Genomic DNA, 15,781 nt, shown 5'->3' with positions numbered 1-15,781 from the left:
TTCAAATTAAACAATTCTAGTTGGGTTGGAAATTAGACTCAAATACCTTTCCAAAGAGCTATCCTGCGCCCAATTTCAACACCGGGAAGGCCTCCAAAAGTCTCCTGTAAAAAGGCGCTATGCACAGGGCTATATGCACCGCGCCTTCCTGATGCGTCGCGCCAGTGTATTTTTGCACTGTGTTTTGCTGTCTGATGCGCCGCGCGCCTAGTTCAATGCGCCGAACCATCAACAACTTCACAAACTTGCTCCAAATCACCCGAAACCTGTGGATCATCACTTGTTCAAGTAGGTTAACCCTCTGATTATTGCTTTTCATCCAAATCTGATGGTGGTTTGATGGTGTTTGTGTATGGTGAGTATTCAAAAGAAAGCAAACCCTACCTTTGAAATTTCTCAAAGCAAATTGCTGCCTAGGGTTTCAAACTGTTGTTTTGTTACCAAGTCCATCCTTTATTCCCTCACCACTCCCTTATTCCATTTTTCTCTTGAATTCTCAAACCCTAGCTACACATTCCTAAACCCTAATCATTATCCCAAAATCTAAATCCTATTCCTTAAACCCCTTATTCCCCATATCCAAAAATGACATCAAGGCTGTCTTTGCCAATGAAGCAAGGAAATCAATTTTAATCAAACACCATCCTATGTTCTTCAAAGCAATGGTCCATTGTTGACAAAGGCACCTTCAGCTACGAATCAGTTGCATGTACAGCTAAGAAATCAGTTTGAGGCACGAAAGCAAAGCTTAATGCAAACACAATCAGGCAATCAAATGCAATCTCCATCTGGTTCACATGTAGAGTTAGCTAGTCAGGGGCAGTCACAAAGTAATAACCAATTTCTTTCTCAATTCACACAACAGGCACACTCATCTTTCAAGGACAGCCTTTAGGCCAGGTATTCCAAAACAGATTAATTATCAACCTTCAAATCAAAGTGATATCTCAGTCAAGCCCCTTGAATCGAAGGGGGCAGAAAAGTTTGCTAGGCACTCTACAAAGTGAGATGAGTAATATGAGGTCAAAGAGACTGCTAAATAGGGCCGATAGGGACAAAGCATTGCTGAGACACATGGCTTTCCACTACAAGGTCCAGAACCTAGTTTGCAAGGCACGAATTAGGAGCCTTAAGGCAAAATTGAGGAAAATCGTCAAGAAGAAAAAAAGACAAAAGGAGCTTGATCGTCTTCAGATTTTGGTCGAAGCCTCTTTGACTGAGCATAGTACTTGATTGGGGACCCCCAGCCCAAATTTCAACAAGTTTGGGGAAAATTTTGTCAATTTTGAAATTTTTGTGTAAAAAAACAGGTTTTTGGGCTCAACGCGTAGCGCGCCGCGCGCTACCCATAAGATTGGGAGGTCCAAATCACGAAAGGTTTTCATTTTTGGATTTTTCATGATGCAATACACCTACTCAGCTACTACCAAGGCATTTCATCAAGGTTTGGGTCCCTAAAAGGTCAAAAAACATGCAAAAATGACCTCACTGCCCCTTTTTGGACACACAGGTAGCAGCCTTGGGAGAATGCACTTTTGGAGGGGCAAATGGACATCAAATTGGAAAATTCCACTTGGGTTGGAAATTATACATCTAGGGATTTCCAACAAGCCAACCTGAGCTCAATTTGGATGCCGGGAAGTGCCCCAAAAGCAGGTGGAAAGGCGCGCTACGCATCAGGATTTTTTGCAAAATTTTCATCTTCAGCTCAGGAAACGAAGCCAGTTTGACCAGTTTTGACTTGTGATGGGATTTTTCACCCTCCTTGATGTAATTAATGGAAATTTATGTTGACTTGACACTTATTTACCTATTCTAGATGATTCATTCATAAAATAGCAAAAATTTAATGAATGAATTGGTTTCCTAGCTTATAGAGGCAAGTTGTTTTGACTGCCTAGATTGTAGTGCTTTGTTTAGAATTGGTTGAAACAGCTCCTAGGATGATGAGCTCGACCCCTAGAGGCAAGGGAATGTGTTAGCTTGCCTATATTATGTATTTTCTTAGTCATTTTCAGGGTTGGACTCTTGGGAATAGCTTGATACACTATTGTACATATTTTATCTGCAATTTTGGCAAAGGATAGACCAGGGTTTTGCAGCACTATTTGGGATTCATGTGGCCTTATGTGTTGATGGTGTTTTTCTCTCAGTACTTGTAAGTTGTGTATGTGTACCACTTTCCTTATTTAATCTTCTACAATTGAACAAATGAAGTGTTAAGGTAGAATCCATAAATTTGTTGTGCTCTGCCTTTAAGTTTGTTTAATTTTCCATGTTTTCTTTAGTTTAAGGAGAATCCTTGAGACTTCCTTGTTCTCCTTAGCTCCCCACCTGTCAGGTCTATTTGTTCAATCACTTTAAAGGCATCAAAACAATCACTTATCTTGCCCCAAGTAGACCTCTGCAAAAGTTGTGCCTCATCCCCGCACCCAAAATTGCCTTTCCCTTGAATTCAACAAAATTTCAAAAAATAAATTCCATAATCCTTGTACTTCATACCTAGCCTAAAATTAGTCATCAATTCAATCATCTCGAGCCTCTTTGATTATCTTTTGCCGAGATTGACCAGAGAGAGCCCTCTCCTGTCCTCGTAGGGCTAGCTACAAGGCTGAGCGTGGTTTGATGTGGCCTCGAGTTTTGCCTTCCTCAGCCTGAGGCAAATTCGAATGCTAACATAGTGGCAACCATACTAGGGATAAATAGTTCGCTGGTTGATGTGTTTGTTTCATGAGTCTTAGACGGAGTCTGAAGTTATGACAAGTAGCCTTTGAAACGCTTTTGCTATGCATAAGCGAAAGTAGATAAACGTTGTTTCAGTCAATCTCCGGTGAGCTTGTGAATGTAGCACTTCATTTGTATTTACCCCAGTACACTTATTTGTTCTAGACCTTGGATGGTTGAGTCTAGCAAATTGATAGGCTGAAATTTATTGTGTCCCTTTGATTGTTCCGAACAATTCCACACTGGCTTCTAGAAGATACACGAGATTAAATCCTGATCCAGATCCACCTCCTATTTACGAAAATCCAAACTTGATTCGAAAAATCCTCCGTCAAGAAAGCTCAGTGACTCCCTTGGTTAAATCTCATTCATGTCCTGCAATTTTTGAGTATCTTGAAGAACTTGACTTTGACGAAAAATTTGAATTGTCACTGTTTAAAACTCAATCCGAAAGTGCACTTGATTCTCTCGTTCCAAATCCTGACTTTGCTGCAGCTCTTAAAGTTGAAAAACATAATAAATTAATTGAAAATTTTATCTTGAGGCACCTTCAGAGTGACATTCAAGCTGCAAATCTTGTTGATTTCCTAGAAGCTGCATCTGAGAATATTGGATCTGCTGTCACGGCTTCCGCTTCAAAAAATCCCACCGAACCGCCTTTCATTCCCACTATTCCCCTGCAACCTATAATCACATATCAACAGTCCGCAGTGAATTCTCCTTCCTCATCTCACGTCGCTTCTCCTCCACATACACCTCCTCATACTCCTCATACTTTGGTTACATCTACTCCACCAACTACTCCCAGACCAAATCCGCCTAGAGCAATGGCTGCTCGGTTTGCTCCTCTCGCTCTTCCTCAAGATTTGCATGATATGCCGGCGGATTATCAGAGTAAGAAGAGTTCTGAGAGTGGTGCGTGGAGAAAAACAGAGTTTCATTGTACAGTTTTGACAGGGATTCAATAAAAAAAAAATACAGCTCTGACTTCTGAGATTCCTGTGGTATGACATTTGACATATGTTGCTTCTCTGTCTCATACGTTCCTTGTTATGTTTACTGTTTCATTTCATAATCATTTCTGTTGAATACTTTTAAGTGAGAAAGGCAGAATTCAATTTATTTGCTCTATCTTGAGGAAGTGTTCATATTTAATGTTTTCTTCTGTTTGACAAGGATCCATCTTCTATGCCCTTGTCGACTTCTCATAAGTCTCGCCATTCCATTTATCTCAATTTAATTGTTAAATTTCTTGCCTACCTTGCCTCAAGAGATAATCTGTGTTTTTGATTACATTTCCCTGTTCAAGCTGTTCTTTGCCCCATGCAGCCCAGAAAACCCAATCATTCATTAAAACCCCTTTTCATATCTCTTTACTAGCCTAAAATCAGTATTCTTTATCGGTCATCTCAGCCCCTTTGAAAACTTGTCTGCCGAGATAGACCCGGAGAGAGCCCTCTCCTGTCCTCGTAGGGCTAGCTACGAGGCTGAGCGTGGTTTGATGTGGCCTCGAGTTTTTCCTTCCTCAGCCTGAGGCATATTCGAACGCTAACACATCTGTCCATTTCAGTGAGCATAGACTCATTTTTGTTCTCCAGGCACCTTTTGGCCTCTAGAACTTCTGAACGAAAAATTCTGTAGATCAACAAACTGCCATCTCTTTCACTGCCAAAACTTTGCTTCACAGAGTGAAGGTGGCAATAATTTTCTCTCAGATTGTCATTTGATCTTTCTGTATCGACCAAATCGGGCAATCTTTCAATTTCTTCATTCTGAAATGAAGGTTTACATGATGGTGTAGACACGATGAAATCATCTCCTTCATAAATAAGAATATGTTGTGCAGATTGAGGGTGGCAATCACTGTTCCTTAAGCTCTCATTGAACCCATCACTCTCACTTTTCAGACCGACCACATCAGAGATATCATTCTCATATACAATTTTAGATGATGGAGAAGTCAGCATGTCATCATTTACTTTGCTAATAGAAACTGACTGCACAGATTGGAGACCATCCTTTTTCTTTGATTTCTCACTGAGGTTTTTCACTCTAACTATATCAACTGTGCCTTCCAGGCTTTTCCTCAAGTCAGATATAGGCAAAAGCATATCATGGCAATATTTAACTCTCAGATTATCATTTGATCTTTCTATATTGACAAAATTGGTTGATCTTTCAATGTCTTCATTCCAAAATGAAGGTTTACATGATGGTTTAGACAAGATCAAATCATTTCCTTCACAAATAAGACTCTGTTGTGCAGATTGAAGGTGGAAACCATTTTTCTTGCAGATCTCATTGAAACCATCAATCTCAGTTCTCAGACTAAAAATGTCAGATGTATCATTCTCATATGCTAGGCTAGATGTTGGAGAAGTCGACATTTCATCATTGTCTTCACTAATAGAAATGACTGTGCAGATTTGAAGAGGCCATCCTTTTTCTTTGGTTTCTCGTTAGAAATTTTCACTCTAACCAAATCAGATATGTCTTCTAGTGTATTCCTCCATTCAGAGTTAGGCAAAGTCATATCACATCTAATACATCTCACAGATTTCATCTCCATCTCCATAGTGTAATTTGCAGTGGTTTTTAGAAATCATATGCTTCCTAACAGCTTCTAGACTTGGAAATGGTTTTCGTTTCTCATTGCAATACCAACACATAAAATCGTCGGTCACCTTGAGGCCAAGATAGCTTAGTAATCCACAGAGATCTTTCAAATATTCAGCATCAGGAACAAAAATCCATGCATCTTGTGCATATGCTCTACACAACTCTCAATGGTCCCATCTGGCCTGAAATCACATATGAAGCAGCAACTGGCATCCCACTCTAACTTCTCTGTTATCGACTCAAAACTGCCTCCAGCATTTCCTGAACTTGATTCATTAACATCCAAACTCTTCATAGATTCTGATGCTACACTAACCATGCCATAGGTCTCGACCTCCTCCCATTCTTTACCACCTTCAAATTCTTCTGATTTATCTTCATTTAGACAAGAAGAAGGTTTGCTGACAAAAGAGGACTTGTTTGCTGCACGTTCTAGATTGTCGTTACTATTCTTTTGATACCCAGGAGTTTGTGACCCCGGAACTTGAGATGGACCAAATGGAACTTTGTTGGCCTTATTAGAAAACGAGAAGCAGCTACAGCAATCTGAGCCTCACTTCTGGTTCTTAAAAGCGCTCTGGTGCAAGATAACAATGGCATCTTCCTCCATTTGCAGAGAAACAATAGAAATTTTGATTGTCTAGCCTATGCGTCGCACGGCATAGCCAGTGCGCCACGCCTGGTGAGTGCGTCGCGCCAGTGTATATTTGCACTGTGCAAAAGCGCCCAGTGCGCCGCGCGGCCCATGTGGGCCGCGCAGCCCATGTGCGCCGCGCGGCCCATGTGCGCCGCGCGGCCCATGTGCGCCGCGCGTTGACTGTCAGCACAATTCGGCCTCCAAACAAAAAAAAAATGTCCTTTAACCCTTCAATGAGGTCTTTGGGTGCAAATGGCCTTTTAATCAATGAAAATATCTCAATGACTTTGATTTTGGCAAATTCACTTTGTAAAGTTGTAGAGTCTTGGCACTTTGACAACTTGGACACAAACTCTGATTTCTCGTTTCCTCTGACTTTTGGCTTTGAAATGATGACTTTTTCTTGATTGATTTCCTGCAGGTGTTGGAGCTGCTGAACCTAGCAAGATGGGCAGGGCTGCATGAAGAACTATAAAACCTTATCAATCATGCATTAAACGAACTTAATAATTTCTTCTTTAAAAAAGAGTTTTAAAGAAGAAATGTCCTTCAGCATTATTAATAATGTGAATTTTGAAGTGAAACCTATTGAAACTCCCTTTGGCCTGCAAGCATTATTTCAGACTTCTGGAAACAAAACCCTAGATTCAAGGATTAAAATGACCCTTTTTGACCAAACTGGTATTTGATGACTGCAAATGACGAGAAATGAACCTTGGTGAATTCGACTCTGACAGAAGACTGACAAGACTGAGTCTAACATTGGCTCCAATTGGGATGGCAGCTGTCGATCTGTGGAGGTGCCAAGAACTGCAGATATTTGGGTGAGCAGACAATGCCTTCGTCTAGTGGGCTATGGAATCATTATTTTGACAACCAACACAGACTTTGACACGTTTATTGACTGAAACTGGACTCAAACCGACTCGATTGTAAATCTGAAATGACTGAAAAACTAACTCGACAAACTGTACTCAAAAACTCTAAGACCTGAACTTAAAACTTAAAGTTGGGTGGCATTACCTGGCCACCCGTGTTTCTTACAAGATAATATGTGATCAAACTATATCAAAATGCCAATGCAACCAATCAAGAAGATGGCTTCTTGACTGATTCTTCCTATCAGATCTGTTGGTCAACAATACAAACTGATCACTAGGCATCCAAAAAGCTAATTGACCCCGATCCCCTTCATCACTGAACACTCCAATAATCACTGTCATTGCTGGCTTCAACAAACTTGCCAAAGGATCTTGAAAAACATGAAGATTTGCCATTGGATCATGAAAACCATGAATTTTTGTTATTGCCATCTCCTGCTGAAAAAACAAGGTGTCCTTTGTTTCAAATTCTGATCTTCCTTCATCATGTACTTCAGTGAGAGTATGCTCCTAGGCTTTAAAAAACTCTGAACAGGTAGATGAGCAGATATCTTCTCGGAAAAACATTTCAACACATGAAACATATGAAGAAGAATCTGAATGGAAATCCTGAATGTTTTGATCTTCTGGGGCGTGAATGTAATGTAGGTCATTTTCATATGATATGACAGCCAAGTTTTCATGTTCCTTATTACTTCCATTAATCATAAGAAGAGAAACTTCATATGATTCTTGAAGCGCACAAATGACATTTCTACCATCTACTAAAGATTCATCCAAAGGAACCTTTTCACTTACTTGAACGAAGGTATCCTCTTGCTGTTCATGAATTGACTGGATTACCTTGGTAGGAAGGCTGTGTTCTGATGAGATGAGGGCAGTTAGGCTTGTAACTCTGCCTTCTTCATTTGAGGCAGCCTCAAGAATGCAATTCTCTTCTATGAGATCCGGAACAACATATTTTTCCTCATCACCATCCGTCTCTCGATCTGGTTTATCATCATCATTTTCGGAGATTGGAACATCATGTTCCTGCGTACCCTCATTTATTTCAACCAGAACTGGAATAGGACTTCTTTTTCCATCATTTTCAGTCATATGGAAATCTTTAACTTGTTGATTTTGATCCTGCTACAAATTTTCCTCTAAGAGTTCTGTAGGCTGCTGGAACGGATTTTCATACAATGCTTCCATGATTTCTTTGTCCATAAAATTATCATCCTCATAGTATTTTTCAAGGCTCTTAATAAAACCATAAGCATGCTTGCAATAATCCTAAACTAAATTTAATGATGGATAAAATTCTTTATACTTCTCAAAGAATATTGAATGAAAATCCTTTAGACAATAAATGGAAGCAGGTGGCAAGCTTTCATACCAAGACCGAGCTTCATCCTCCAGAGTAGCCATAAACATTTTCATCAAACAGTCCTCAGGAAAATTGATCTTTAATTTATGCACATGAATGTGAAATTTCACCAGACGAAGAGCAGCGTCATTACCTTCCACATTTCTGAACACAGGAAAATTCTTTGGCCGATCTACCTTGGGCATTTTATTTGGAAAACCTGGGATGTGATCTCGGCTCATGGGAGTGTATCTTCTTGCAATCTGATCCATCTTAAGAAATCTCAAAGTTACTGATCCCTCTGCAGTGGAGTCACCATGAAGGACTGATTGCATGGATTCTTCAGTGAATGGAGTCGCCAGGTGAATGATTTCAGCCGTCTTCTTATGTCTGATCGTTGTTCACCATCAACAATCAGCTCTGAACTTGAGATATGTACTGGGGCAAAACAATCTACAAGTAAACCATTTCGTTCCCCAGTATGGTCGCCACTATGTTAGCGCTCGAATCTGCCTCAGGCTGAAAAAGGCAAAACTCGAGGCAACATCAAACCAAGCTCAGCCTCGTAGCTAGCCCTACGAGGACAGGAGAGGGCTCTCTCTGGGTCTATCTCGATAAAATGATCAATAGAGTCCGAGATGACTTAAATGATAACTGATTTTAGGCTAGTAAATGAATTTGAATGAGGGATATTTGATTTAAGGACTAAGTTGCTGGGCTGTATGGGACAAGGACAGCATGAACAGAGATTTAACCAAAGGCACAGGGTATTTCATAAGGCGAGATAAGCATGAGGTTTTAGCAATCGAATTGAAATTAAATGGGGTGAAAAGACTGTTTAAGAGAGTTGAAAAGGGAATTTAATGTATAAATCCTTTCCAGGGAGAAGAAAACACATAAAGACTGAACACTTCCTCAAGGCAGAGAAATGACTGGATTCTACCTTTCTCACTTTAAAGTATTCAGCTGGAAACGATCGTGAATGGACTGCAAAACAACACATGATACATATGAAACAGAGAGAAAAACACATTGCCAAAACTCATACCACAAGGATATTATAAATCAGAGCTACACCATTTAATTATTTCTCTGTCAAAATTGTACAGTGATAGTGTTGGATTTTTTCTTCCCACACCTTTTTCTCAGAACTTAGAACCCCTTACGCATAGTTTTCATACAATAAATAGATTTAATCTGAGGGAAAACAAATCGATGAAAAGTAGGGAGCTAGAAAAAAAATCGACGAAGATAGGAACGAGCTATCCATCTATGCTGGGGACAAAGCAGTGTTACAATTTTTGTTTCAAATCTGTTGATAACCAATGACATCTATGGCATAGACCATCCTGAGTTGTAACTGAAGTTAAAAATAGACCATCATTTCCTATCTTTCTGCTGTGGTAGATATTTCGCTTTGATTTGGCTTTACGGTTTCTGGCTCTTCACCTTCAGCTCCTATTCTGTGTGCTGCTTTCTCTCATGCTTACTTCCTGCTCTTAGAGAAAGTAACTTATTACACATTGAATTTCCATTGCTCAAGTATTCGGATCCTCTCTGAAATAAAAAGCTAGGCGAAGTGTCCTATTTTCAGAAGTTATATGTGAAGCTGACAGGCCCATCAACTCATGATGATTCTTTACATAAGCTAAAACTTCAAGTACCAATCTACAAAATTGGATGCACAGGAAAGTAATATGCAGAAGGCTAGGCCTGTCGAGGCTGAGGTGATAATCCCTTGTTAAAAGAACATGTTGCACTACGGGATCTCTGCAAAAATGTTGCATTTAACCCTGGAAATTTCCATCCAGAAATATTTGAATTAGAGGTGTTCCCTTTCAATTTATCCTGGCATTCTGTTTTCTCATAAATGCCTGGACTACAAGCTTCAGCTGCCTCAGATATACCCTGTACCTCCTTCAGACCAGAACCAGAGCGTGTTGTCGGCACTCTCTGTTCTGAAGATCTAGGACTGGAGGAAGACCCCTTCATAGATGAACCAGAACCCAATGCAGATGGCGCTGGCTCAATGGCTAGAGTAGAGCTAGAGGATGATGCCTGATGACCTGAAAAAGCGTTAGACACTGCCCTTGAATTCTCTAAAGCTGGCTTAGAGCTGGAGGATACCTGAAGAGGCTCTGTATGTTTCCTTTCCTCCAACTTATGCACAAATTGACATAAGTGATATACACCTTGGTTTGTAAGATTCTGCTTCCCTTCTATCCGACCAATTTGGAACTCCAAGCCTTGGACAGCACGTTGAACAGATTCGACATCAAAGCCAATATGTTTTAAGTCTCCACGAATCTCATAAACCTCATTTTTAGTGACAACATTCAACTCTGCACATTGATCCAAACCATTATCAACACGATCAATTCTTGAAGATAGGTGTCGTTTTACTGCCGTGATAAATGTCGAAACTTGTTCAAGTTGTTTGCCAACACTTGTACATGCCTCTGATAGGCTACGTCTTGTAGCAAACATCATATCGGAAAGCTTCCACCCCTTCCACCAAATGTATCCATAACCTGCAACTCCAATCAAAATAAAAGGCACAACATATGTTGTTGCACCTGACTGAGAATTCCCTGTGACAACTGTAATTGACCTTGACGATGCTAACATTTTTAGCTCCTGTCTTAGGTTGTTGACCTGTGTCATCAAAGAATTATCATTTGACACTTCCTTCGACTGTGATTCATCCTCCTTTGAACAGCTATTAGAATGAACACTGTACTTACAATTAGTTTGACATACTATAAAAATATCCTTTAAAAAACCACAGTAATTCCTCTTTTCTCAGATAAATGTCAAATTTGTGGAAAAATTCAGCAAACCAAATACAAGAAAACTACCTTGCCATATGTTCTTCTCACTCAGTAATTATTAGTATTTGAATAAATATATGAAGCACCGAGATGAAATTGCTCATTATTAAATTTCCTGTGAAAACCTACAGAGCTGCCAAAAATCAGTCTTTTGGTAATCACATGTACAGCTGCTCCTCTTATTACCAAGTTTGAAGCTACATATTAAAATGCCAAATGCCATGTGACCAGGTCAATTTCACAAGAACAACAAATATACTTGCATCACTCTTTGCATCGCTGAATAGGCACCAAAGCCAATGTCAATCTTCCATCAAGATCAAATTCTTCATGAAAAGATGATGTGTGAATATAAATCTATAGGCATCTGTAAGGTCTGAATCCTATAGTCTGGAAAGCTGCACCAAACGCTTCTAACGGGTTGGGTTCAAACTCAAACCACCACATTTATCCTTGTCAGATTTTAATTGCACATCTATATCTTTGATGGTAGTTGACCTTTCTTTAGTTTCTTTACTCTTACTAGTACCTGAATTGAGCTGAGAACATATTAGTGATAAATATTGCAACCATGGAACCAAAATGGGCTTCCTTACAGCATCATCCGAACCTGTATATCGACCCAAAAAATAAGATGAAGAAGAAGCCCTTGCAAATTTTTGGCACGCTCTATTTCTCCCTCAACTTCAGCATCATGGCCAATATTAGATGTGGAATTGGCATTATATAGACCGTGACTCTTTTGCACTAAGCTACTTATGTAAAAAATTATAGCTGGACTTTCTGCAGGAAGGTACCGTACTAAGACCTGCACTCCCGAACTTAGGCCTTCAAAAGGAGTCAGGCATGGATATGCCTCTAAAGCTCTTTGAATATAATATACAACAAGTTGCTCCTTCAATGATATTGTATCATCTTTCTTATTATGTGAGGAATTCACGCTCGAATTGTTGACTGACATAAATGTGACAAATACTGCATGTGATCCACGCACTATATTTTGGTCTCATCTTTATACCAACAGTATTCCGAACAGCATAACTTTGAAGGATCTTAAAATACCACATTTCTAGGCCCTGAAATATGAACCGACACTCTTTGATTGTCTCCTGTATAGTAAGCCAGCTGTAGTTGCCCCATCACCGCCTCCAGCATTTGATAACTGCCCAAATTCCTTGGTATACTGCCCATTAAATTATTCATCGACAGGTCTATATATATGAGATTATTACCTTTCCCAAGGCTCGAGGGGATTCTCCTTTCCAGATGATTACCAAATAAGAAACAATAAAAGGCTTGAAATTTCAAGAAGCAACACCTGTAGCGTAGATCCCATAACCAAAGTGCTCATCGTGTTGATTTAGGGTTTTGAGGAGCCCGAGCCACATTTTGTGGTCGCCTTTCTGCTACCGCTTTTGGAGCTGGCTTTGGCTGTGCACCCTCCCTCTTCTGTAATGTTTGTTCGTTTTTCAGGTGTAGCCATTGGTTTTTCGTTTTCATGAACCCCAACACCATTTGGAGGTGGATTTGTTTTTGGATTTACATTCGGCGCACCATTTCGTTTTGGAACAGCTGGTTTTCGTAGTGTTCGCTTTTCAGATGTAACAGCTGATTCTTCATTTTTAGTTTTCATGAACAACAGCAACACCATTTGATTTGGGAGATTCATTCACTGAGACATTTCGTTTTGGCTTTCCATTCGCTGCAGGAACAAGTGGTATTCTCGACGGAGGTTGACGTTCTGACATCGACTTCTGCATACGATTGTCTTTGGTTTCAATATTCTTCATCTTTAGAGATTCCACCGACATTTCCAATTCCCCTATTGTTTTCTGAAGACGGATATTCTCTTCTGAAACCATTGTGCATCTGTCCATTTTAGTGAGCATAGACTCGTTTTTGTTCTCCAAGCACCTTTTGGCTTCTAGAACTTCTGAACGACAAATTCTGTAGATCAACAAACTGCCATCTCTTTCACTGCCAAAAATTTGCTTCACAGAGTGAAGGTGGCAATAATTTTCTCTCAAATTGTCATTTGATCTTTCTGTATCGACCAAATCGGGCAATCTTTCAATGTCTTCATTCTGAAATGAAGGTTTACATGATGGTGTAGACACAATGAAATCATCTCCTTCATAAATAAGAACATGTTGTGCAGATTGAGGGTGGCAATCACTGTTCCTTGAGCTCTCATTGAACCCATCACTCTCACTTTTCAGACCGACCACATCAGAGATATCATTCTCATATACAAGTTTAGATGATGTTGAAGTCAGCATGTCATTATTTGCTTTGCTAATAGAAACTGACTGCACAGATTGGAGACTGTCCCTTTTCTTTGATTTCTCACTGAGGTTTTTCACTCTAACTATATCAATTGTGCCTTCCAGGCTTTTCCTCAAGTCAGATATAGGCAAAAGCATATAATGGAAATATTTAACTCTCATATTATCATTTAATCTTTCTATATTGACAAAATTGGTTGATCTTTCAATGTCTTTATTCCAAAATGAAGGTTTACATAATGGTTTAGACAAGATCAAATCATTTCCTTCACAAATAAGACTTTGTTGTGCAGATTGAAGGTGGAAACCATTTTTCCTGTAGATCTCATTGAAACCATCAATCTCAGTTCTCAGACTAAAAATGTCAGATGTATCATTCTCATATGCTAGGCTAGATGTTGGAGTGGACGACATTTCATCATTGTCTTCACTAATAGAAATTGACTGTGCAGATTTGAAGAGGCCATCCTTTTTCTTTGGTTTCTCGTTAGAAATTTTCACTCTAACCAAATCAGACATGCCTTCCAATGTATTCCTCCATTCAGAGTTAGGCAAAGGCATATCACATCCAAGACATCTCACAGATTTCATCTCCATCTCCATAGTGTAATTTGCAGTGGTTTTTAGAAATCATATGCTTCCTAACAGCTTCTAGACTTGGAAATGATTTTCATTTCTCATTTCAATACCAACACATAAAATCATCAGTCACCTTGAGGCCAAGATAGCTTAGTAATCCACGATGATCTTTCAAATATTCAGCATCAGGAACAAAAATCCATGCATCTTGTGCATATGCTCTACACAACTCTCAATGGTCCCATCTGGCCTGAAATCACATATGAAGCAGCAACTGGCATCCCACTCTAACTTCTCTGCTATCGACTCAAAATTGCCTCCAGCATTTCCTAAACTTGATTCATTAACATCCAAACTCTTCATAGATTCTGATGCTACACTAACCATGTCATAGGTCTCGACCTCCTCCCATTCTTCACTGCCTTCAGATTCTTCCGATTTATCTTCATTCAGAGAAGAAGAAGGTTTGTTGACAAAAGAGGACTTGTTTGCTGCACGTTCTGGATTGTCGTTACTATTCTATTGATACCCAGGAGTTTGTGACCCCAGAACTTGAGATGGACCAAATGGAACTTTTTTGGCCTTATTAGAAAATGAGAAGCAGCTGCAGCAATCTGAGCCTCACTTCCTGGTTCTTAAAAGCGCTCTGGTGCAAGATAACAACGGCGTCTTCCTCCATTTGCAGAGAAACAATAGAAATTTTGATTGTCTAGCCTGTGCGTCGCGCGGCATAGCCAGTGCGCCGCGCCTGGTGAGTGCGTCGCGCCAGTGTATATTTGCACTGTGCAAAAGCGCCCAGTGCGTCACATGGCCCATGTGCGCCGTGCGTTGACTGTCAGTACAATTCGGCCTCCAAACAAAAAAAAAATGTCCTTTAACCCTTCAATGAGGTCTTTGGGTGCAAATGGCCTTTTAATCAATGAAAATATCTTGATGACTTTGATTTTGGAAAATTCACTTTGTAAAGTTGTAGAGTCTTGGCACTTTGACAACTTGGACAAAAACTCTAATTTCTCATTTCCTCTGACTTTTGGCTTGGAAATGATGACTTTTTCTTGATTGATTTCCTGCAGGTGTTGGAGCTGTTGAACCTAGTAAGATGGGCAGGGCTGCCTGAAGAACTGTAAAACCTTATCAATCATGCATTAAATGAACTTAATAATTTCTTCTTTAAAACATAGTTTTAAAGAAGAAATGTCCTTCAGCATTATTAATAATGTGAATTTTGAAGTGAAACCTTATTGAAACTCCCTTTGGCCTGCAAGCGTTATTTCACACTTCTGGAAACAAAACCCTGGATTCAAGGATTAAAATGACCCTTTTTCACCAAACTGGTATTTGATGATTGCAAATGATGAGAAATGAACCTTGTTGAATTCCACTCTGACAGAAGACTGACAAGACTGAGTCTAACACAGAGCACAACAGCGACTAACAGGTAAGTGGCTAAACCCGTTCTCTATTGAATGAATATTATTTAGGAACTGCATGAACTGTTGGGATGGTCATGATTAAACGGAATCAGTGGCCAGCTAACTGGCCACCCTCGTTCAGTTCAAATGGGCCTCGTCCAATTCAAACAGCATATCAGCAGAGGCAGTCAGCACGTGTGGCCCGTCAACTCGGGAAGAAGAAACTCAGAACCAGTAGTGGTGGCGGTGTAACGGGAATGATGGAAGTGATGATGGGCAGGCGACATGAAAAACCATAATGACACTGGAGTAGGGCCAATGGTTCGGATGGGGATAACGTACCCATCCTGCCACCTCACCTCGTCATCGCAGATTACACCATCAGCTTAAGTACAGTGCGGTCTAAGCCTCCACCACCTTTTGTTTTCATTTGCATCGATGAGTTCTCGACTGCAGCAACTCACC

General features: G+C 40.0%; 1 protein-coding gene across 1 annotated transcript; it reads right to left on the bottom strand.

The window, feature by feature from the left end:
• Positions 1-9,754: 9,754 nt before the first annotated feature.
• Positions 9,755-12,001, bottom strand: LOC149212157 (uncharacterized). Its single transcript, XM_089388581.1, has 2 exons — positions 11,637-12,001; positions 9,755-10,928 (listed from the first exon to the last, which is right to left on the bottom strand). The coding sequence occupies exons 1-2, from the start codon at positions 11,999-12,001 to the stop codon at positions 9,917-9,919; spliced, it is 1,377 nt and encodes a 458-aa protein (XP_089244707.1). The 3' UTR covers positions 9,755-9,916.
• Positions 12,002-15,781: the final 3,780 nt, after the last annotated feature.

The sequence above is a fragment of the Pinus tabuliformis genome, chromosome 1_1, assembly GCF_031772625.1.
Source record: "Pinus tabuliformis cultivar Carrire ecotype Pingquan chromosome 1_1, CPIR1, whole genome shotgun sequence".
Classification (NCBI taxonomy): Eukaryota; Viridiplantae; Streptophyta; class Pinopsida; order Pinales; family Pinaceae; genus Pinus; species Pinus tabuliformis.
Note: the sequence above shows the minus strand (reverse complement) of the source record. Positions and strands in the feature narration are given on the sequence as shown.